Source organism: Zootoca vivipara, chromosome 6 (genome assembly GCF_965207765.1).
Source record: "Zootoca vivipara chromosome 6, rZooViv2.hap1.1, whole genome shotgun sequence".
Taxonomy (NCBI): domain Eukaryota; kingdom Metazoa; phylum Chordata; class Lepidosauria; order Squamata; family Lacertidae; genus Zootoca; species Zootoca vivipara.
The window spans coordinates 36,440,272-36,462,296 of NC_142589.1; the positions used below are offsets into that span (position 1 = coordinate 36,440,272).

Sequence of the window (22,025 nt, forward strand, 5' to 3'; positions counted from 1 at the left end):
TAATTAGGTCTTAGCCACAATAATTCAGGTAGAACACTTTCAAAGCACATGGTCCCCCGGAAAAAAGAACCATGGGAATTGTAGTTTGCCTCTCGCTGCGCTACAGTTCGCAGCACTCTCAACAAACTACAGTTCCCAGGATTCTTTGGGCGGAAACAACGTGCTTTAAAGGGCATTAAATGCATAGTGTGGGACAGCCTTAGACCTCTGGAGGTCAGAGAGGCTTGTTTTGGGGTCACTCTGCAGTGGACTGGGCTGCAATTCCCAAGCACATATCCTTGAGTCCAGTTGTCCCCACCTGAACATAAAACGGGTCTGCTGGTTCAGGCCATCTAGCCCCGCATCTTATTCTCGCAGTAGCCGGCGGGATGCCTGTGGGAAACCCTCAAGCAGAACCCCAACAGCTGGTATTCAGAAGCATTACTGCCTCTGACATTGGAGGTGGAGCATACCCCTTATGGCTAGTAGTCATTGATAGCCTTGTCCATGTAATTGTCCAATCCTCTTTTAAAGCCATCAAAGTCAGTGGCCATCACTGGCTCTTGTGGCTGCGAGTTCCATAGCTTAATTGCATGAAGAAGTCTTTTATCCTTCCTGAATCTGCCAACACTCAGCTTCAATGGATGTACGCAGGTTCTAGTAGGAACAAAAATTTCCTCTATTCACTTTCTTCATGCCATGCATAGTTGCATAAACCTGCCTGTCTTCTTTCGTACAACATCCTGAGGATGGCCCTGTCTGTCAGCTTCCTCATCCTCCTCGTGTTGCCTCCTCCCTGTCTTCCACCTTATCAGTTCCAATGAGCCACCTTGGACACTCCAACAGGGATTACTTTTGGAGACATCTGCATACACTTTCTCCACACTGGCTGCAGCCCTGTACACACACCTACTTAGCACCATTGAACTCTGTACTTCTGAGAAAACATGCACCAGATTTATTCATTCGATTTTTGTTTATCCTGACTGACTGACTGACCTACTTACTTACTTACTTACTTACTTACTTACAAACACACACACACACACACACACACACTCCGCTTTCTCCCCGTTTTATTTGTGAAGTATGTTTAGACTGGCCCAGGGTGACCCAGTGACTTTAATGGCTGAGCAGGAATTTGAACCCTGGCAGCCCAGGTCCTAGTCCTACACTTGAACCATTATACCACACTAGCTCTCACAACAAGGCCTGCAAGACACCTCATGACAATTTTTGTTTTAAGCACTGTACAATAAAATAATATCAATTGAATACAAATCAGGCTTAGCAATTCTAAAATCCATTTACCTAGGAAATAAATAATTGTAATAAAAATACTGTAAAGGTAATAAAGGCAGGATTTCTAGAAGAACCCTGTAAGGAAAGACAGAACTGTCTGTCCTGTTCCTCAGCATTGCTTTCCCTCACTCTTTCACAGCTTGGAGGTTTCCAGTTGCATCAGGAAAAAGAGCTTATTTCTCAATGCAAATGCGCCCTCTGCTGCAGGTCTTTTCATTTACAAACAGAAGCTGTCTTTTGCTACCATAGGACCCAGTGATGGAAAGGCAGGCAGGAACATAGGAAGCTGCCTTTATACAGAGTCCAGACCCATTGGTCCGTCTAGCTCAATACTGCCTACACTGACTGGCAGCAACTCCCCAAGATTCCAGACTGGGGAACCTTTCCCTGCCCTACCTGGAGATGCTGGGGATGGAACTTGGGACCTTTGGCATGCAAGGCAGGTGTTCTACCAAGGGGTTGAGGTTTTATTGGGAACTGTTGCTGGATTTCTAGAACTGGATGGGTTTAAATGCACACTTTTTAGGTAACTACCCTGCCTAACCAAACACAGCAGGCTTTTCTTCCAAGTAAGTGTGCCTAGGATCAGGCTGCACCATGCCAGCCACTATGTTTTGTTATGATCTTAGCTATGATATTCTTCAAGACTGAAGAAGCCTTGGGGCATGCATTAGCCTCTATCAGTGGTTTTCAACCGGTGTGCCATGGCACCCTTGGATGCCTTGAATGATGGTCAGGGGTGCCGCGGGCAACACTGGCCCTTTCCTCTGATTCCCTCTCACGTCTCTGCCTCCTAAATGCTTGCACAACTGTTTGTTGCAGCAGCTCTGGCTCCAAGCTCCCCAGGTGAATGTTGCCTCTGGAGTTCGCCAGGGGGTGCTTCCCAGGCCCCTGTGGGTTATTGTGAGGGGGCACCTCTCTTTGGGGCGGGGGGCGGGGCAGCTCAGAGACCGGGGTGGCAGCTGCAGCTGTGCAGATGACTCCCAAGGACAGGGGAGAAGAGAGGAGGCTGAGGGAACCTTCCACAAGGCAGGGGTGTGGGGCTGCCAGCTCAGGCAAGGGGTGACATAATTGGTCTCCTGAGCCCCACAGGGGTGCCACTGATAGAATGTAGTTGGTCAAGGGAGCAGTGGACCCAAAAAGGTTGAAAAGTCCCTCCTTGCAGGGGCCTGCTCCATGTTTTCATGCCATGGCATAGTGGCATCATGAAGTATGGGATTTATGACATCTGTGGTTCAGATCACGGGCTACCAATGTTATGTGCATTTTAATAGTGACTTTAGGAAGATTTAATGTAGAAATCATGAGGATCCCCACTTTGGATCTATGCCTGATTTTTACAGCTTAGTCTGTGTGGTAGATGTAATCTGCGATTTGATAGCTGTTTGGGGTGTATCCCATGGAACAATCATGCTAAGTTACCGGGATCTGTTTTTAATTCCCTAGATGTGACTGTTACCCAGACATGGTCTGATCATGCAACACTTCTGCACCAATTGCTCTGGCTACCAGTGTGTTTCTAGGTCCAGTTCAAAATGCTGGTTTTAATCTTTGGGTCCCTAAACTGTTTGGGGTGGGTTACCTAAATGCACCTTTCCACCTTTGTGTCATGCCTTCTTAGATTGTAAACCTGAAGGTAATGAGCTCTCTTTAAAAAAAACCGATTTAGCCCTCCTCTAGAAATGGATAGAGTTTGGTCAAACTCATGTTCGTAGCTTCGAGAACACTGTCCAACCATCTTGTCCTCTGTCGTCCCCTTCTCCTAGTGCCCTCAATCTTTCCCAACATCAGGGTCTTTTCCAAGGATTCTTCTCTTCTCATGAGGTGGCCAAAGTATTGGAGCCTCAGCTTCACGATCTGTCCTTCCAGGGAGCACTCAGGGCTGATTTCCTTAAGAATGGATAGGTTTGATCTTCTAGCAGTCCATGGGACTCTCAAGAGTCTCCTCCAGCACCACAATTCAAAAGCATCAATTCTTCGGTGATCAGCCTTCTTTATGGTCCAGCTCTCACTTCCATACATCACTACTGGGAAAACCATAGCTTTAACTATACGGACCTTTGTCGGCAAAGTGATGTCTCTGCTTTTTAAGATGCTGTCTAGGTTTGTCATTGCTTTTCTCCCAAGAAGCAGGCGTCTTTTAATTTCGTGACTGCTGTCACCATCTGCAGTGATCAAGGAGCCCAAGAAAGTAAAATCTCTCACTGCCTCCATTTCTTCCCCTTCTATTTGCCAGGAGGTGATGGGACCAGTGGCCATGATCTTGGTTTTTTTGATGTTGAGCTTCAGACCATATTTTGCGCTCTCCTCTTTCACCCTCATTAAAAGGTTCTTTAATTCCTCCTCGCTTTCTGCCATCAAGGTTGTGTCATCTGCATATCTGAGGTTGTTGATATTTCTTCCGGCAATCTTAATTCCGGCTTGGGATTCATCTAGTCCAGCCTTTCGCATGATGAATTCTGCATATAAGTTAAATAAGCAGGGAGACAATATACAACCTTGTCGTACTCCTTTCCCAATTTTGAACCAATCAGTTGTTCCATATCCAGTTCTAACTGTAGCTTCTTGTCCCACATAGAGATTTCTCAGGAGACAGATGAGGTGATCAGGCACTCCCATTTCTTTAAGAACTTGCCATAGTTTGCTGTGGTCGACACAGTCAAAGGCTTTTGCATAGTCAATGAAGCAGAAGTAGACGTTTTTCTGGAACTCTCTAGCTTTCTCCATAATCCAGCGCATGTTTGCTATTTGGTCTCTGGTTCCTCTGCCCTTTCGAAATCCAGCTTGCACTTCTGGGAGTTCTCGGTCCACATACTGCCTAAGCCTGCCTTGTAGAATTTTAAGCATAACCTTGCTAGCGTGTGAAATGAGCGCAATTGTGCGGTAGAAATGGATAACAATAAACAAATTAAATATACGGTAATTGGGACATTTGTCTGAAATACTGTACACAAACATTTATTTGCAATACCTGCCAATGATATTATAAGATTCTTTTTGTGTGCTATTATAATTATGATTTTAAAAACTTTTTTTAAAAAAACCCGTTCCTTTAAGATTAAACAAAAAACAAATCCTTCAGTGCAGCAAGGAAAAGGTTAACGGCCGGCTCCTGAGACTTGACGTAATCTCCTCTCGGGAAGGGCGGGGCAAAGAAGAACCGGAAGTGATAGGAGCGAGCCCAAAAGAGAAAGAGAGCGAGAGACCGAGAGAAGGGGGCCAAGGAGCTAGCGAGCGAGCGCTGGCAGGTGAGCGGGACGCGAGTTCGAATCCCAACCGGCCAGATTTGCGGGGGCGTGCGGGGGAGACTTGCGAGGCGGGCGTGTTTGACTCAGCACCCAATGACGTTCCAGCGGGACGAAAAGGCGCTCCCTTCCTCGCCTTGCGAGCAGGGAGAGGGGGCTCTTTCAGGCTCTGCAGACCCCCACCCTCCAAATACGAGCCCTTTGGATCCCCCAAGTGGTAGGCATACTGCCGCCCCCGCTCCAAATCTCCTTGTCTAGTGCAGCAGCAGCAGCGACCAACAGCCCTGTGGCACCCGAAAGTCTGCCAGGGTGATGGTGGCAGCTTCTGAGCCAGCGGGTCCCTTCTGGTGCCGGTCCCTTTTTTAGACTGGACCTGCTGGTGGAGCGATGTGTGTCTTTATTTTCTGTGCAGCACCTACTAGGCATGAACGAGAAGCGCCTTGTGGCACCTTAAAGGCTGGCACACTTTATGTTGGCATACTGTCCAAAGAAGCTACCCCGGGGCTTTTGGAGCAGACCAACAGGGAATTAGTGTGGATGAGGCACTTTTTGAAATAATGATTCATGATCTACAGGGTTTTCATGTGGGTTACTCCAACCGTCTCCCACTGATTTATGTATTGGGCACCCACGCCGCTGATGCCCCGTTGTTTTGCCCTATGATTCTGTCCCTTTCCCTATTTCTCTGCAAAGCCACAGTACCCACATAATCATTCCAGCACTTCTCCCCCCCCCTTCATTGGAAGCACTTACGGTGTGCCCCACTACCACCTTGAGGCTGTGGCACTGACAGGACTCTCTCCCAAGGACTTGCCTTCCTGCACCCCCCCTCCCCCACGCGCAAAAGCAAAGCTATCCCCCTCAAGTCTCTCATTCTCAGCACTTGGTGATCTGGTGGGTGGGTCTGTTATCTCAGGCAAACAGGTATATGTTAACTCTCCGAGAGTCTCCCTCTGTTGGGCTTAGATCTTTTCACATTGTTATTTTTAAGAGCTATTTGTGGGCTTTTGATTCTAAAGTGCTCCCATAGCAACTTACCTTTTTATTTCAGGAACTGGGTTGACAACTATGTATTGTTGTCTGTGGTGTTATGCACTAACAGCAGTTCTTTCAGAGAAGACAGCCACATACTCAGAAGCCATGAACGTAGCAAGTGTTGGCAAAGAAGTCCCAACAACTTTTCTTGGGGCAGGGGCTGTCCCTGCCTGGCTCATGTGCTCTAGTCCCCTGGGTGGCTCGCTTCCACCCTCTCTCCCTGAGCTGTGGCTGTGGTGATTGGCTGCCTTTTTGGCTCCCAGACATGTGGAGGGAAGGAGGCAGAAGCCACAGAGTGGCAACCAAAGGGCAGGGAGCTCAGGGTGGCAGGCAGAGTCCCACAGTATTCAGCAGTTCTCCAGGGTTTCAAGCAGGGGTCTCTCCCATCCCTACCTGGAGATGTTGAACCTTGGAACTTCTGCATGCAAAGCTGATTCTCTACCAATGAACCGGATGTGACTGAAGAGAGGAAGCAAATATCTCCTAACTCTATTCCAAATCGGAATAGTCTTGGCATACTAAACAGTGTGTATATTTTGATATAGATATTCTCACAAGGACTTACTTTCACTTTAGTGGTGGAGAATGTAGAGACATATTTAAAAGGCAATGTGGTGAAATTGGCAAAACTACCCCCCCCAGCCATGCACCTTGTTAGTTTCTCCAAAGAGTAGCACCGTCTGGAGGACAGGAGATCTTGTGGACCACAGCTCCCATCAGCCTCAGCCAACATGGTCAGTGGTAAGGCATATGGGGAGTCAGTCGCAAAAATATGGAGGGCACCAGGTTGCAGGAGGCTGGCGTACAGATGGTGGAGAGAGTGAAGATAATAATTGAACAAGTAATGCAGAAGATGGGGCGAGTTCCATTGTCAGTGGCACTTGTCATTCCACTGCAATACCAGCTGTCAGTTTGTACACAAGAGCTCTGTGCAGCAACTCTGCTGGAAACTTAATCAGTGCTTGAAAAAAGCAAGAGGACAATCGGGGAAGTGTGTGAGTGCCAACGGTTTGGGATGGATGAGAGAAAGGGAATAGCCAAATTCTCACTGATGAGCCAGTAATGATCTTGAGAACACTTTTTTCCTGCCAAAATCTCCAGCAGTCAGGCCAGACAGTAGCATTCCTCTGTACACCAGGGCAACATCCTTTAAAAGCCATGAGGGTTTATCCTCTAAAAGGCAGGGTAGAAATGGCTGAAATGAATCAATACACTTCAATTCCCTTTCCTATCACTTGGCCATTATCACCTACCTTCTGATTGCGGTTACATTACGCTTTGCATGCGCATATATATATACATTCTGTACATACATACTGTTACCCAGACATGGTCTGATCATGCAACACTTCTGCACCAATTGCTCTGGCTACCAGTGCGTTTCCAGGTCCAGTTCAAAATGCTGGTTTTAATCTTTGGGTCCCTAAACTGTTTAGGGTGGGTTACCTAAATGCACCTTTCCACCTTTGTGTCATGCCTTCTTAGATTGTAAACCTGAAGGTAATGAGCTCTCTTTTAAAAAACGATTTAGCCCTCCTCTAGAAAGGGATAGCAATAAACAAATTAAATATAATTGGGACATTTGTCTGAAATATAGAAACATTTACTTGCAATACCTGCCAATGATATTATAAGATTCTTTTTTTGTGTGCTATTATAATTATGATTTTTAAAACTTTTTAAAAAACCTGTTCCTTTAAGATTAAAACAAAAACAAAAAAACAAATCCTTCAGTGCTGCAAGGAAAAGGTTCTTTTCAATGCAATACACACACACACACACACACTGGAAAAAAACATGAGAAGTGAGAATACACATGCAAATGAAGAATATCTGCCCATACTGCATCAGTCTATTTATGGACTGCAGCTTATGTTAAAGGGCTTCTGGGGGCGGAATTTTATATATATTTGGCATGGGTATTTTCTTTGCAGCGGGAAAACTCATCTATGGGTTTTGTAAATCAATACAACCACCCTGTGCAGTATACAAGGCTGTGTTTTATGGGCTTGATGGCTGAATTCATTCACTTGGCAATCCCACTCGTAGCCATAGGCTGATTTGACTGACGGAATTTCAAATGGGACCAGGTTCAGGGCTTTGCTCTCATCACGCTGCAGGATGTTGTCTCCTGGAGCGGCACTGCAGGAGAAGTATCGCCAGTGCTTGGAGAACAATTTCCACCAGGGCCACACTGGCATCTGCACTGACTCGTCCCTGAAGGAGCGGATGTGGCGGCAACTGCTGGAGGATCCAGAAGTTCACAGTGCTCTGAGAGGGGAGGACACCTTCGCCATGCTTGCCGCGGCCCTGAGAGGACAGCTGGATCTGGGACTGGCGCTCCAGAATCTTGGCCGGGCCTTTGAGGTGCTGGAGCTGGCAGCCATCAATCTTTACTTCTTCCCCTGGCGCAAGGAATTTGGAACCATAAAAGTGAGCATTGTGGGGGGAAGTCAGGCATTGTGGGGGCAGAGGGAGGAGGCCGCACAGGACTCTGCTATATTGCAGACAGAAACAGTTGTTTATTTTACTTATTTGAATTCCTTCCTTACTTCCAAATCATGCAAAGAGCAGCTCACCTCAAATATAGACGTGCAACATATAAAAAATAAAGCCAACCACCTTCCATTCATTGGTGTGCAGAGGTTTACTTAGCTTCTCAGCCCCTTTTCCTCCATTTCCTGATAGTTTCCTGTCCCGGTCAGAGTAGTAATATTCACTGCTGAAATCCTGCTTCTCTTCCAGAGAACTGAAGGAATCATTATTCTGTATTAAATTTCTGTCCTGCCTTTCTTCCTAAAGGAGCGCAGGGCAGCAAACAGCAAAATGGAAGTGCTTAATACAATTAAACCTAAAATAAAAACAAATTTAAAACTTCCTTTTAATTAAAAAAAACAAAAACCAGTCACATACTCCTACAGCTGCTAATTTCATGGCATGGATAAATTTCATACTCATTTTCAGTAAATGTACAGTAGTACCTCTGGTTAAGAACTTAATTTGTTCCGGAGGTCCGGTCTTAACCTGAAACTGTTCTTAACCTGAAACACTACTTTATCTAATGGTTACCGGTCAATGACAGCTGGGCAGCATGTATAATCCCATGCATAATACGAAGATAATATTGTTGCTTTGTACCATGCCTAGTCACTGAATGAACAAACAAACTTGTGGTATCCAAAGTTGTATCCAAAACTGGTCATATTCACAGAAGAGCTACTGAAATTAATGAACCTAAGGTAGCCATGTTCATTTACTTCAGTGGGAAAACTCCTGGCATGGCAATTAAAGAAAAGAAAATAGATTGTTTTATCGATGGCTGTGTAAATTGCTTTGTAACAGTATTAAATTTGTGTGTCGAGCAATGCAGGGCACTAAGTCTGTGTCTTTCTCTGCAGACTTTCTCAGGTGTTTACGTGCACGTCCTCCAGGGAGTCCTGCCTGAGGCCGAAATCACCAGGAGTTTCCGCCGGCTGGGCTACATCCCGAGAGACAGCCTCCACCTGGTCATTGCCCAGCTGCCCCCGAGTGCCAGCCTCCTCACTGCAGCCTGCTGCTTTTTTGCAGCCAGGGTCGAGTGCGAGATCCTGGGGAAGATCGTGCAGGAGCTGGAGCCGTACACCGCTTCACCTGAAGATCTTCTCCAGGCCCGCAGGGAAGCCAAAGGCAGCCTGGAGAACTGTGTGGCCAAATTGCAGAGCCTGGTGCGATGGCCTAGGGGCAGAGATTTCCGTGTGGAGCCAGCTGATGCGATAGACCTGTACAGGGAGGGTCCGGAAGGGCAGGGCCCGTATGGTGACCCTTTGGGACCTAGGTTGCCATTGTCATCGCAGCAGCAGCAGCCCATCCCCCTCTGCGAGCGCAGCAGCCCCCGGTTGCGGAGCAGAGAGCAGCACTTCCAGAGTCCGCAGGGGCTTGCGGAGAACAGGAGCAAGATGTGGGTGCTGGGCCCGGAGGAGCCACCATACGGCAACGGGATCCCAGCCTCGGAGGGCCCCGATCTGGAGACCTCCTTCTCCTTTATCTCCCTGCGGCGGGAGCTTAGCAGAACTTCGGAAGCGGACTACCCCACGCCTCCGGGAAGCCGCTTCTTGTCTCCCAGCCCTCACTACGACAGCCCTGGCGGCCCCCAGCTCCACCGGGGCAGCAGCCCAGCCTCTCCCTCAGCAAGGCAGCCAAGGAGCCCCCAGCTGAGCCCCACGGGGATGCGCCGAGCTCCGGTGCCAGGTCCAGGGATGTCCCCGACAGAGCCGCCGCGCTATCACCTGCATTCGTGCATGCACCCGGGCACCCTCCCGGCCTCCTGCTGCAACACCTGCAGGCTGCTGCACGGCGGCAGCTGCGACGGAGCGCAGGTCTGCCGGAGCAGCCACCACATGGAAGAGCTGCAAAGCGAGAAGCAGCAGCGCCTCTGGCTGCAGAGGACAGAGGTGGACAAGCTGCTGCACGAGGGGGTGCCAGGAGTCTGGCAATAGCGCACGCTGGGAAAACCCACCAGGGCATCAACCGGACCTTGGACAGAAAAGCTGCTTCCTCTGCAGTTCTGAGGCTTCATCTAGAACTGCACACACAGCCTGCTTTTTGTCTCCCCTCTCCCAGGTCTTCCCTCTCCCAATTTTCTGAAAAACACTTATTTTTGTTTCAGAGGAAAAAACAGCCAGACACTCTTTTCAGCATACATTCTTTTCCCGACCAACAGGACTTTTCTCAAATCCTAAATATTTTGAGGATTTAGGTGAACAAATTTGTGGGGGTGGGAGGATCCAGTCCTAAACAGTCTCCCGCAGTAGTGTTTGCTGGACAGGTGAGTTTCTCCCCCCTTCGCTTCCCTCATCCTTTCCACTGAGCATTTGGGGGGGCATGGTTTAATCTGAAAGTGGTTCCAGCTGGCTGACAAGAAATGGCGAATCAATTGACATGTTAGAAGGACACGCACACTCCTCTGCCAGAATCCCATCTTTTGTAATATCAGGGCACAATGAAGTTTTACATGATGTTCATCTGCTCTGTGTGTATTCCAAAGGATGTAGGGCAGCCTTTCCCCAACTGGGTGCCCTCCAGTTGTTTTGCACTACAGTTGCCACCTTCTGCAGCCAGCAGAGCATTAGAATGCTGGGGCTGATGGGAACTGTAGTGGAAGACATCTGGAGGGCACCAAGGTTTGGGGGGAAGCTACCAAAGGGAGCTGCCATGGGAGAAGATGGGCTGAGATTACAGGAGGGGGTGGAGGTTGCCTCTCCTTGTTTATATCCTTGTTTATACCTTTTCCTGAATCCTTGTGGCTCTCCTATGGAGGCTGAGACAGCGCAGGAAAAGCCTTAATGCTGGGTTTGAGTCACCTGCTACTAGGCAGGGGCAGAGCTGTTCCCAAGCCCTCAGAGGCACTCAGCATCTCCCTGGTGGTTTACAGAAGCAGAGGTGCAAAATAAACAGAAGTGTAATCTCCTTTCTTCTCTGGATTTCTTTTCTCTCACCCCCCCCCCCAGTAGTGTGGGTAGTTGAGTTCCAGAGTTTGAATCCTCACTGGAAGGAACCCAGTTGGGGACTACATAGCTCAGGGGTAGAGCTGCTGTGTTGCACGCAGGGGGTCTCAGCAGCACTGATTTAAAAGGACTGGGTAGCAACTTCTCTCTGCCAGAGACCCTGGCAAATAGACAATATTAGGCTAGATCATTGGTCTTTAGCTGGTAGGCTGGGATCCACTAGCATAGGGCTTTGGAACCTCTGGCTCTTTGGTCAAATTTGGCCTGCACTAGGTCTCCATTTGGCCCAGGGTTTCTATTTTTCTCAAACCACGCCTACCTGCCTCCCACCTGATGTCATATGTGATGTCATATATGGAGCAGGGAGAGATACTGCTGCACAACCAAATTTTCTGTGGGCAACTGGATTGAGCAGCTACTCCCTGCTGAAAGCATAATGACATTAGATGATTGACATGTGATTTGTCCCATGGGGGTGGGGATATCATGTACCATCATAGAAATATATGGTAAAAAATTAAGAATTCCGTCTCCAAAAGCATGCTTAGGTGAAAGCAGGCTCCCAGATCTGGAAAAGTTGAAACTACTGCTAGCTGTTTGGCTTAGTATAAAGCAGCTTCATACGTATCATGGAGTTAACCCATCAGAATTTTCTGATCATTAAGGACAAGCACTTCCAGAAGTAAGACACACTTGTCTATTACAGTAGTTCTTTTCAAGGCTGTTCTGGAAACTTCCCTCCCACACTTTCCCCCTTGGCCACCTAGTCTTCCCAGTGTCACTTTGGCCCATGCACAAAAGTCAGGAGACAGGTGTAACTGGTCAGTTCTCTTTTTTGATGCTTGTGGCATAACGTTTCAGCCTCCTAAAGGTGCTTCAGACACCTATTTTCTGTTTCCCTACACAAAGCAAAGCAATATCACAGATCTAGCAAAAGGATTCTGCTTGAGCCTTCATTTGAAGCTGCTGCTGCTGCTTGACTGTCCATAACAAGTGGGTGAATTTTCAGCAGTGGAGAAGAGCAAGAACTTGAATACGCTGCTGTGCTCCAGAGACACTCCCATTTTCACCTCTGAATCAGAAAGGAAGGCCTTCAAAAGCTCACTGGACCAAGAAGGGATATATGCTTATGTGTTTGCTACAATAGAGATGCGAAGAGGTTGAAGTCCCTGATCTTCCAACCCTCACCCACGGTAAGTTGCTAAGCAGAGCTTGACGCACAGAACAAGCAGTGCATGCAGGTAGGGATGCAAAACAGTGTGGGAGTTAAAGGTGCCTGAGCATCTCTAAATGCAGAGGTGCTGCTGTTGCTGCCTAGGAACTTCCCTCCACTATATATAAGGCTGCCTCCTAGGGATCTGGCATCTCCCTCCCCACCCTCCCAGTCCTTCTGCTAAGGCTCACAGCAGCTTTAGTATTCACCCTCCAGGTACACTACTGGTACTCAAAGACGGCAGTGGTAAAAGACTTTATTGAGACACAGTCCTGGTTCAGTCTTGGGTTTTGCCCGCAAAGAAGAGACCTGGAAGCTGTATGCCGGCTCCCTCAGCCAATAAAACGAGATGAGCGCCGCAACCCCAGAGTCATCTGCAACTGGACCTAATGGTCGGGGTCCCTTTACCTTTAAGGGGCTACTATTTGGGCCCTGCTCTTTCCATCAGGGAAGAGTTGAGCTGATAATTCAGGAGCTTCGGTGCAGCTTGGCAAGCTAGCTCCCAGTTGGTAATCAGTGTCTCCCAGCAGGGGCAGCTGATTCCTATGAAGAACATGGGAGCTGTCACGACACCCTCTGTAGGCTCCTGGCTCTCTGTCCCGACGTGCCTGGCAGCAGCCAGCACTGCCTCTCTTCAAGCTCTGCCCTTTCAAAGAGAAACAGAAGTACCACAATTGTTTCAGATTTGTTTCTTTGCATTCAGGCGACAGCACTCCTGCAACCATGGAGTTGGGAGGGGCTGGAAAGGTTATCCAGTCCCAAACCCTGCCAGTGCAGGAAACCCCCTTCTAGGGCATCGGTGGTCTCTGCTTAAAAACCTCCCTGAACATTCCCTAAGCATCATTTGCTTTCAGTCCAGTATTTCAAAGGTGTTTTCAAAGACTTCATGCTATTCGTATGCCCCTTTTGTTTTAGCAAGGGCTTCAGTGCAACCTGCTTCCTGATCCCAGAGCATGCCATACTCCTACCATTCATCAGCTAATGGGTGGCTTGAACACACTTTGCTTCAGCAAAGGAACAATCGGTAGCTTCCTTTAACAGCCTATCGTTCCTTTGAAGCCACATTGGTAGCTGCTTCAGGTGTGGAGCAGGTGGGCATGGTTTGCTAGGAGCAGCATGGTAGGCCAAAGTTGGCCCATGGGCCACAAATTCCGTGCCCTGCTTTCAGCTTCCTGTGGTCACAGCTGTTTGAAAGCACATGGGAGACATAAACAGCAGAGAATAGTGGAGCAGCTACAGCTTCATAAGACTCCTAGCTGGCTATATTTCTAGGTTAGTGGTGGGGAACCCACAGTCCACAGGTCTAATTAGGCCAAGCCTCCACACCTGATGAAGCCACATTCTCCTGCATTGCACCTGAGAACATATATTGCATCTGGTGTCAGGTACGTACAGACATGGCCAGGCTGAAATGGGGTTTGATGTCCCAGGTTCAATTCCTGGTGTCTGGAGGTAGAGCTGGGAGACAGCTCTGCTTGAAATCCCTGGAAAGCTGCTGCCAATCAGTGTAGAGTAGACAATACAATAGATGGACCAATGGTGTGGCTCGGTATAAGGCAGCTTCCACTGTTGTTAAGTACACTTTACTCCAGCCCACGCCTGTCCTTACCGGGAGCAGTGTCATCCTCAGGGCCGACTGCGCTTGCCTGTGCACTCTACACTGGGGGCGGCCCTCTTGTTGCGATGGTGTGGGAAGGTTGGCATGAGCTCTGGCTCGCAGGCTGGAAAAAGAGGGAGAAGATGAATCAGGTTGTGGCAGCAGCCCTGAGTGTGGGGAAAGGAAGCTACAAGAGACTTACGTAAAGGCTTCTCCTTGAAGTAGGAGCTCTCCAGGCAGTCGCCAGCTGTCGCTCTGAAGAGGAAGAGACACGTGAAAGCGAGGGGTGAATTCACCTGCCACTTGCTTATCCCTCTATTCCACCCACAAATTTCTGGCTTAGGAAGGCTGTTCTCCTGCAGCAGCTCCACTCTTCCTTCCTGAATGTGCCTCTGCCAAGCCAAGGGCTCTGGCCAGAGGAGATCACAGGAGCAATCGAAGACAAGCGAGCAGGCGCCCACCTTACAGCTAGCTCATTTATTCAGGGATGCAGCTAGTCTCTCCCGGGCAAGGAAGGGCTCACATCCAAGAACCTGTGCCTTGTACAGTTGCACTAATATTACATGCGGGATCCAATCCATCCTGCTCACGATTCTGATTTCCTGTTGTGACTACCTGCTGTAGCTCATCCCCGTATGCTGTCTCTGAACCTGCTTTCAACTGCTCTGTCCTCCAAGTTAATTCATTCCTTTGGAAAGCTGCAGGAGCACTCCACAGGTTAACTGTGCCAGCACATAAAGCTGCTGCTTTTGTGTCTCTCATAACCTTGCTGCTGATTGGTTTAGGTGCATGACCCTAACAGCTTCTGTATTTTGACCGGGGGATGGAGAAAACACTTCTGCCCTGGCTAAATTCTAGTTGCCCTTTTCTAACTCTACCTGTCGGGAGGGGTCAATCAGAATGGCGAAACAGAAGCCCCAAAGGCAGGCACATCGCAACAACGTTGGCCTCTTTCCCAGCCTGGGCCCGGTTACCTTTTCTTGGGATCGTACATGAAGAGAAAGTTGAGGAGGCGAAGGCCAGCCTCCGACAGCCACGGGAACTTGTGCTTCAGGTTATTGTACGGCTGCTTGCGCAGGGTGTACTGGCTCACCAGTGGCAGCTTGGAGAAGCCCTGGAGGTGAGAGGGACACAAAGGAAGGCACTAAATAAATCATTTGCCTCTAACATATGGCTTAACTTGCTTGCAGGAGCCATCTAAAGAAGGGATAACCGGGGATGGGGAGGGAGGATGGAGAGGCACATGCTAAGACCAACAAATCTTGATTTTACCATTATATTGTACTGTAAGCTAGTTCCTACATACACTCACACTACTTTCTATCCATCCAGGCATGAAGGCATCAGAGTTCAAGGACCCATTTCAGCCAGCTAAAATTCAAGGAAGGTGCAAAGCAGAGCTGGTGAAGGGTGTGACCTGGGAAAAGTGGGTGTGACCTGGGGAAAGTCTTAAGGGCCAGATAGAGAGACTTGGAGGAGCACATTTGATCCTCGAAGCCTGATGTCCCCCATCCCTGATCTAATGCTACAGCCTCTCAACAGTGCACCTGATCTCCTCGTATCTTACTGCAGCCTGCATTGCATGGGTTGATGGGGGTCAGGCTGCGGATAAGCAGCCATGCCTTTGCATATGATATTGGGCCAGAGGACCTTTCCACCACCTGCTGTGCTGCAACACTAAGGAAAGGCCACATAAGAAGAGGCACAAAGGGGCAAAACCCAAGCAGGAGGAGGGAGCAACAAAGCAGAGGTGGGATGAGGTCTGGGGAGTACTCACTGGCCAGATGGTCTCGTTGGGCGTGCCCAGAAGCTGCACAATCATGTCTATCTGCTGGATCTCAGAGCTCCCAGGTAGCAACGGCTTATGAGCCAGCAGCTCTGCCAGGATGCAACCCACTGCCCTGCAGGGAAGACTCACAGTTAACACGGAGAGGCTAGCAGCTATTCCCTCCACCCTCTCAGGCCTAGGAAAAACCAATTTGTCCACAGAGCCATGAATCCAGGCCCTCAACAGATGCATTTTTCCTTTCTGTCCTCCTAATCCCCACATTAGGTGTGGGGGATGGAGGAAAGGAGACGTCTTCTTCCCTCACCACATATCTATGGCGGTGGTCTGTGTTATTGTCCCCAGAAGCAGCTCAGGGGCTCGGTACCTGGAAAAGAGGGGAGAAAGTGTCCCAGGGAAGGTCAATGTCAGCTTGCATTGTGATGCTAGAATTCTGTAATTTGAATTCAGCAGACAACGGGCATTTCCTTAATCGGAAAAAGAGGAGTCTTCCTGTTGCAATAGCCCCACACCTTTTTTGTCCCTGAGGGCTGCACTTGGTATTGGGGTGGCAGCGGGGGGGAGGGGAAATCTCACATACACACCTTCCTCTTTCTCACACAAGAGGCAGAAGATGCACAAACAGAATCTCAATGATCCCCTTTGCACATGTTCCTCCTCCCTGCTCCCAGGCCTAAGGGCAGCTAATCTCCCTTCAGCCTGTCACAGGTAGCCAAGTGATAATGAGGGCCCCGAGTGACCAACAGTGGGACACAGGGAAAGACTGCACATCTTGCAGGTTGCCCACCTGCTTCCCTCGTCACATTAAAACTTAGCTAAAAGAAACCTCTTGTTAAATGTGCTGCTGCTCTAAAGTCCAATTTTGTTCCTCGTCTGCTGCTGGCAGCTCTAGGAGCAACAAACCCTAAGCCTTGGCTTGCTCTTGTCTGAACCAAGGCTTGTGGTTTGTTTCTCTCCAAATAAACCACAAGTGTCAAGTGGAAGCCAAAGTTTGTGCCTGACCCATGAGTCCAGGTCTGCACATAAAGGCAAGCCAGATGCTGTTTTTGCCCTCCCCAGTGCTGTGGGAGATGGGGAGGAGGAAACTGCATAATTCTCATAATTCTTAGCAGTGGGCACCAGCACACTGCTTGATCACCTTAAACCATTGCTTATTTTTAAGCAGGGTTTTAATGCTTTCTGAATCAGGCCCCTATATGTGTCAAGAGCAGAAACTCTTGTCCTGCTTTGACTCTGATCTCAATCACATTTCCTAAGTACATATGCCAGGAAGGTGTGGAGTCTTCTTTCTATGAGCTCCATTGCCATGCCTTCCCCAGGCAATTATTTTGAGTTGGTTGCTGTCAAGGTTTATTGTGACTACTCTTGAGTAACGACCATCCACATGCTTGTCTTTCAGACGTTTTTATTGGTGCACATTATTTACAGTGTAACGGATTGCTCATTTCATGTCTACACGCTCGAGTCAGATTCCTGCACTAATTCCTTCCGTGTTCGCGACCAGCATAAAAGCCTCGGAACTGAGAAGCGCCTCCCTTTCCTCCTCTTTCTCAATTCCGGCATAGGAGGGACGGGTCTTCTATCTGACCTATTCCTGTCCTCTCTTCCTGCCTATGGAGCAGGGGCTCTTTAGTGTTGCCAGAGCCCTGGCACTCCCTTTCCGTTTCCTGACTCACCCCTTCAGACCCCTTGCTCTCATGACTGCTTGGAGACGGGCTGCTTCTGATGGGGGGGTTCTCTATAATCCCTCCCCCTCACAGTTGGGTATCAAAACCATAAAGAAGCAGCCTATCAGTGAAAGCAAAGCCCCTTTCCTCTTTAACCCTCGCGCAAAGGTAGTGATTGTGCAGGAGTGTTGATTAGTCAAGGGATGCTCAGAGTCTACTCACCAGAGTGTGACAACTTTGGGAGTCATTGGCTTCAGGGGGACCCTGTAAGCACGAGCCAACCCAAAGTCCGCTGCAAGAAAAGAGGAGACACTCAAGGTCAAAGGGCAGGTCCAACTGCATTACAAACCAATTGGGTATGTGTCTGTGATGGTGGAAGTCATCAAGGGAAGCCAGATGTTGGCCAAACGCTCACCCGTTTTTACACAACCTTTGTCAGTCATGAGCAAGTTGGATACCTTCAGGTCCCTGTTGTTGGAGGAAAGAGAGGTTCACCAGGGGACAGACAAAACCAAGTGCAGCCCTTCCCCAAATCCTGCTCCCTTAAGCAGCCTCTCTCCCACACTGACATGGATAGTAGCAGGCCTGCAAGCTACATACTGATCCTAGCTCCAGCCAAATGCCCAGTCCCTGCTCTTCTCTCACCTGTGGATTATGAAGTTTTCATGCAGGTACTGAAGGCCCTTGAGAACCTGGAGAACGATACACTTCACCTGCAATGGGATGGATCAAATGAACAGGGCATTGTTAAGGAGCCATCTCTCTTGTGTAAAACACACACTACTTTGTCTTGTGCCAAATTCTGCTCTGGGGTTCAAAGATCCACAGAAAGGCAGCACAAGAATTGAAAGGATTAGTCCTACTGAACTGACCTAAAGCATACTTTACCTTATGGGCCAATGGTCAGTCTCAATTTACAGCAGCTTCCTATGATATGGATGATGCCCAAACACCTCAGCCCAAATTAACCAACCAGGCTACTCCCTCTCTATTTGAACACCTACATACTTTGATTCTTTTGTTCATGCTTTGCTTTTAAAAAGTGCCTTCTTGCCTATCTTCCGTCTCAAATTTGGTTACAACCATGCCTTGGGTTCAACTTTCTGCAGCTTTTTATGACATCTCTTTCATTCTGATGAAGACAGTGATCCGAACAATCAACATAAGGCTGCTACTTTCCCCATCTCACCTGAGCTTCAGAGAAGGGAGCCTGCATGTTCTCCAGGAGGCTGGCGAGGTCCTGCTCACAGTAACCCATCACAAGGAAAATGCTGCAGGACAAACACACGTTTTATTTTCTGTAGTTGGAGATATATCTACCCAAGAGGCCAGAGCTGAATAGAAAGAAGTGGCTTAAAATACAGGCTCTTGAGTGCTTGAGTCATATTCTGGAGGTCACAATGCCTTGGAAACTATGCTTTGCTTTCAGAAACAAAGCAAACCTCACCCCCTATCCACAGCTTCTTTTATTCCTGCTAACCTCCATCCTGCTTTGTCTGCAAAGGTTTGTGTTTTTAAAGTTTGTATTTTTGTATTTTTAAAGTTTGTCATTTTTTTTTATTTTTTTTTAAAAGGTTATATAAGCCAGCCTTAGCATTCACGAATAGCTGATATAACTCCAGTGGGGAACCTCTGACATGCAGGTTGAATAAGACTCGCCCCTACGACCGCAGGGTAGGTAAAAATACAATTTGCACCAAAGTCCTGTGCCTTTGCAACTTCTGCTAATCATCTTATGGTCAGTGCCTACAAAGTCCTGTGTTTTTCAAGTGCCACCTGTCAGCTGATTGCCAGAACTTGCAAAATGCTGAGCCTTTGCCTGTGCAGTTTTAATTTCAAACAGCATGAGCAAAGGAAGATGGGTCATCCAATGCCATTACAGTGTGAGGTGTTTTGACAGGTCTACTTGTCAAACTTGGCCCATGGGAGCAGTGAGGGAGGTAAAACTCTTGCCCGCTGACAAGATCCAGCTCCCCACCCTTGGGTGACATAAAGTGGCAGCTTTGGGGGACAGGAATGACAGGTCTCCTGCTTGAGGTAGAGGAAAGGTTATGGGGACAGGAACGGCCCGGTCAGTACCTCTCCAGGTGATTCCCCACCACCACTTCTTTCAGCTCCACAATGTTGGGGTGCTGGAGCTTCAGCAACAAGGTGATCTCTCGCAGGCTGCTGATGGGAATCCCTACAGGGAGAAATAGCACATTAAGACGACAGTGGGCAAGACTAAACACAAAAGTATGTTTCATTGAGCCAAGACCAGCAGGGATACCTCAGAGCTCTCCCATTCTACTCACCATCTTTCTCTTTGTCCATCCGCACCTTCTTCAGTGCAACAATCTCATCTGTTTGGGTGTCCCGGGCACGATCTGGAATGGCAATGCAATCAGAGTTCTGTGCCTGGGGAAGCCACTCTCCACCCTTCACTCCTCCAGACAAGCTAACGTAGAGTTGGGAGCACTCCTGGACTCAAGTGCCAACTCAAAAGTTGCCTCTCATCAAAGTGGCTTTACACAAGCCACTTTCCCACCTCTTTTCTTGCTTTTCCACCTGGGATTACCATTGCCCTCATACGGTGTGAAAATGTCATCAATGATATTTACACCTGAAAAATATACATCTATTATCACTGGAGAGATTTCAAAGGGAGTTGGAGAGGGTGTGTGCATGGCCAAGACCAGGGAGCTGAGATTTTTGAATTTCAATTACACCTTGCTGTTCATAACATCAAGGAACAGACAGGACCTTAACCAGGTCAGGGGCCAACCCGTGTTCCAGATCTCAAGGCACTGATATGTACGTCTTGGGTCACACATAGCACCATTTCTTGACCAGTTCATGTGGCAGGAGCAGCACTCACACACAATGCCGTAGGTCCCTTCTCCAATACGATTGAGTTTCTCGAACTCCTTCACACTTCGACATCTTCCCAGCTGAAACAACAGATGGGTCACAGAACTAAATCCCTGCTTGATTCCTGAAGAAATGCTGCTGAGGATCCTAGTCATATAAACAAAGATCATTACATCATTCCGAGGCATCTCCTTACAACTGGAAGATGGTGGGTATTATTTCTGCTTCTTTGCACAACATTTTATTGTTAAATACTGTAACGTTAAAATGGTAGAAATTTTTAAACCTGCTTTTCAATTTAAAAATTCCCAAGAGTGAGAAGAAAATAACAGTAATAGCATAACTGATTAATACTTTTCAGTCTTATGCAGTAACTGCACATATAACTGATATATATATATATATAGCCATGCAGAGCAACCTCATACACATCTACTTGGAAATAAGCCCCTTGGGATTAAATTGGAATCACACCTTACTCACTTACCCCTCCTGGGTAAGTACGCATAGGATTTAGCAATGTCTTCAATGCCAAGGTTGCAGGTTCTATCCCTGTATGGGACAGCTGCATATTCCAGCATTGCATTGGACTAGATGATCCTCAGGGTCCCTTCCAACTCTACAATTCTATGAAAATTATGTCTACGTGGAATTAAAGTCGCACATGGTTTCTGCATCGATAAAATACGCACGGGGCAAATAATCTCACCACCCACAGTCAGTCCCATCAGCATGTGCCAAGGCCACATTTGCACAAGCAATATTTGTACATTCAGAGCTTAATACAGGCACAATCCGCAGCTCTTCTGCGCATGTTTCAATGTAGGATTTGCAAGCGCCGGAGAATAAAAACCCTGCATACCCCCTCCCCCGTCCGCCTTGCAAACACGCAAGAAGCGGGGCAACTCATCCGCCGCAAAGTCTCCTGGGAGTTGTAGTCCCACTTACCCTGTGTCCTTGAGGTACCGTGAAGAATCCGCCGCTGCCGCCCCCGCCTCGGAGCCGCTTCAGCCGCAAAGTCTCTGACTCCAGCTCAGCCGAAGCCGCCTCCGTCATGGCCGAAGCAGAGCGCACGTCTACTTCCCCCACAGCCACTGCGCATTCTCAAGCCACTTCCGCACAGTTACAGTATGAACTTCCGCACAGAGCCCCTAGCAGCGGTTGCTATGCGAGCCCTTTGCTCCGAGCGGGAGAAACTGTGGTACTAAAATTAGGCGGGAGGGAGAGAGAGGAAGGATTCAGTCATCCTAGATTAGATTGAAGAGGGGGGAACACACCTTTTCTAAATTATCATTTTTTCCTGCATAGCGTTCTAAGTGGCTTACAGAACATAAATAACAAGTTCCAAAATTGTTGTTGTTGTTGTTGTTGTTGTTGTTGTTGTTGTTGTTAGCCTTCTAAAAAACACCCCAAAACTTTAATACTAAAGCTGTACATAAGGTAATATACAGCAAAATATAGAGCCTGAGTTTAGATGCTTTGCAATTGGTAGAGGGAGTTTGGAGGAATGTGATGCTTTAGCCCACCTGGGCTTTCATTCTCCTCCAACCATCCAATGTCTATATTGAGAGATGCACCTGTCAGAAAGATGCACCTGCCAGGATCGAGACTACAGTCACTGTGGCAATAGTCATCTAGGCCATGCAAGGAGTTGCAGTGGAACATTGTGTGTTGCAATCTTAAATGGCTATTCTCTGCTCTATTTGACCAAGCCTGTGATCCTGGCAAGGCAAGAGGGGCCATGAAGCATTTCACCAAAAACAACAATGGCTGAAGTGGAGTAGCTGCCATTCACAGAGTGTACTCCCCATTGTTGCCTTCACTGGTGCAACTTTGCTGCGTGTTGGGTTTCATAGCCACACCCACAG

The 22,025-nt window shown here is 48.2% G+C and overlaps 2 protein-coding genes across 3 annotated transcripts; one reads left to right on the forward strand and one right to left on the reverse strand.

Moving 5' to 3' along the window:
• Window positions 1–4,432: 4,432 nt before the first annotated feature.
• SPATA2L (spermatogenesis associated 2 like) lies at window positions 4,433–11,006 on the forward strand. The gene is made up of 3 exons (XM_035119703.3): window positions 4,433–4,529; window positions 7,682–7,994; window positions 8,960–11,006. Exons 2-3 carry the CDS (start codon window positions 7,683–7,685, stop codon window positions 10,034–10,036), a joined length of 1,389 nt encoding a protein of 462 aa, XP_034975594.2. The 5' UTR covers window positions 4,433–4,529; window position 7,682; the 3' UTR covers window positions 10,037–11,006.
• A 1,490-nt stretch (window positions 11,007–12,496) lies between these two features.
• Window positions 12,497–21,253, reverse strand: CDK10 (cyclin dependent kinase 10). Of its 2 annotated transcripts, none has more exons than XM_088671960.1 (14): window positions 21,106–21,253; window positions 20,165–20,237; window positions 19,602–19,673; window positions 19,387–19,489; window positions 18,497–18,578; window positions 17,953–18,020; window positions 17,723–17,775; window positions 17,530–17,599; window positions 15,948–16,007; window positions 15,632–15,755; window positions 14,829–14,968; window positions 14,057–14,109; window positions 13,867–13,978; window positions 12,497–12,898 (listed from the first exon to the last, which is right to left on the reverse strand). In XM_088671960.1, exons 1-13 carry the CDS (start codon window positions 21,211–21,213, stop codon window positions 13,884–13,886), a joined length of 1,101 nt encoding a protein of 366 aa, XP_088528086.1. In that variant the 5' UTR covers window positions 21,214–21,253; the 3' UTR covers window positions 12,497–12,898; window positions 13,867–13,883. The 2 variants fall into 2 exon arrangements, with proteins under 2 accessions (XP_088528086.1, XP_060132031.1); XM_060276048.2 differs by having other exon boundaries at window positions 12,497–12,903.
• Between the last annotated feature and the right edge of the window lie 772 nt (window positions 21,254–22,025).

What these genes read in the sequence shown, in the direction of transcription:
- CDK10 (XM_088671960.1), bottom strand. Translation starts at nt 21,213, where the DNA reads ATGACGGAGGCGGCTTCGGCTGAGCTGGAGTCAGAGACTTTGCGGCTG. An exon ending in CTCCCTTCTCTGAAGCTCAG is followed by an intron (nt 18,021 to 18,496) that starts GTGAGATGGGGA and finishes ATCCCATTGCAG; the next exon opens with GTGAAGTGTATCGTTCTCCA. An exon ending in CAAAGGTTGTGTAAAAACGG is followed by an intron (nt 17,600 to 17,722) that starts GTGAGCGTTTGG and finishes CTTTTCTTGCAG; the next exon opens with CGGACTTTGGGTTGGCTCGT.
- SPATA2L (XM_035119703.3), top strand. Translation starts at nt 7,683, where the DNA reads ATGTTGTCTCCTGGAGCGGCACTGCAGGAGAAGTATCGCCAGTGCTTG. An exon ending in AGGAATTTGGAACCATAAAA is followed by an intron (nt 7,995 to 8,959) that starts GTGAGCATTGTG and finishes CTTTCTCTGCAG; the next exon opens with ACTTTCTCAGGTGTTTACGT.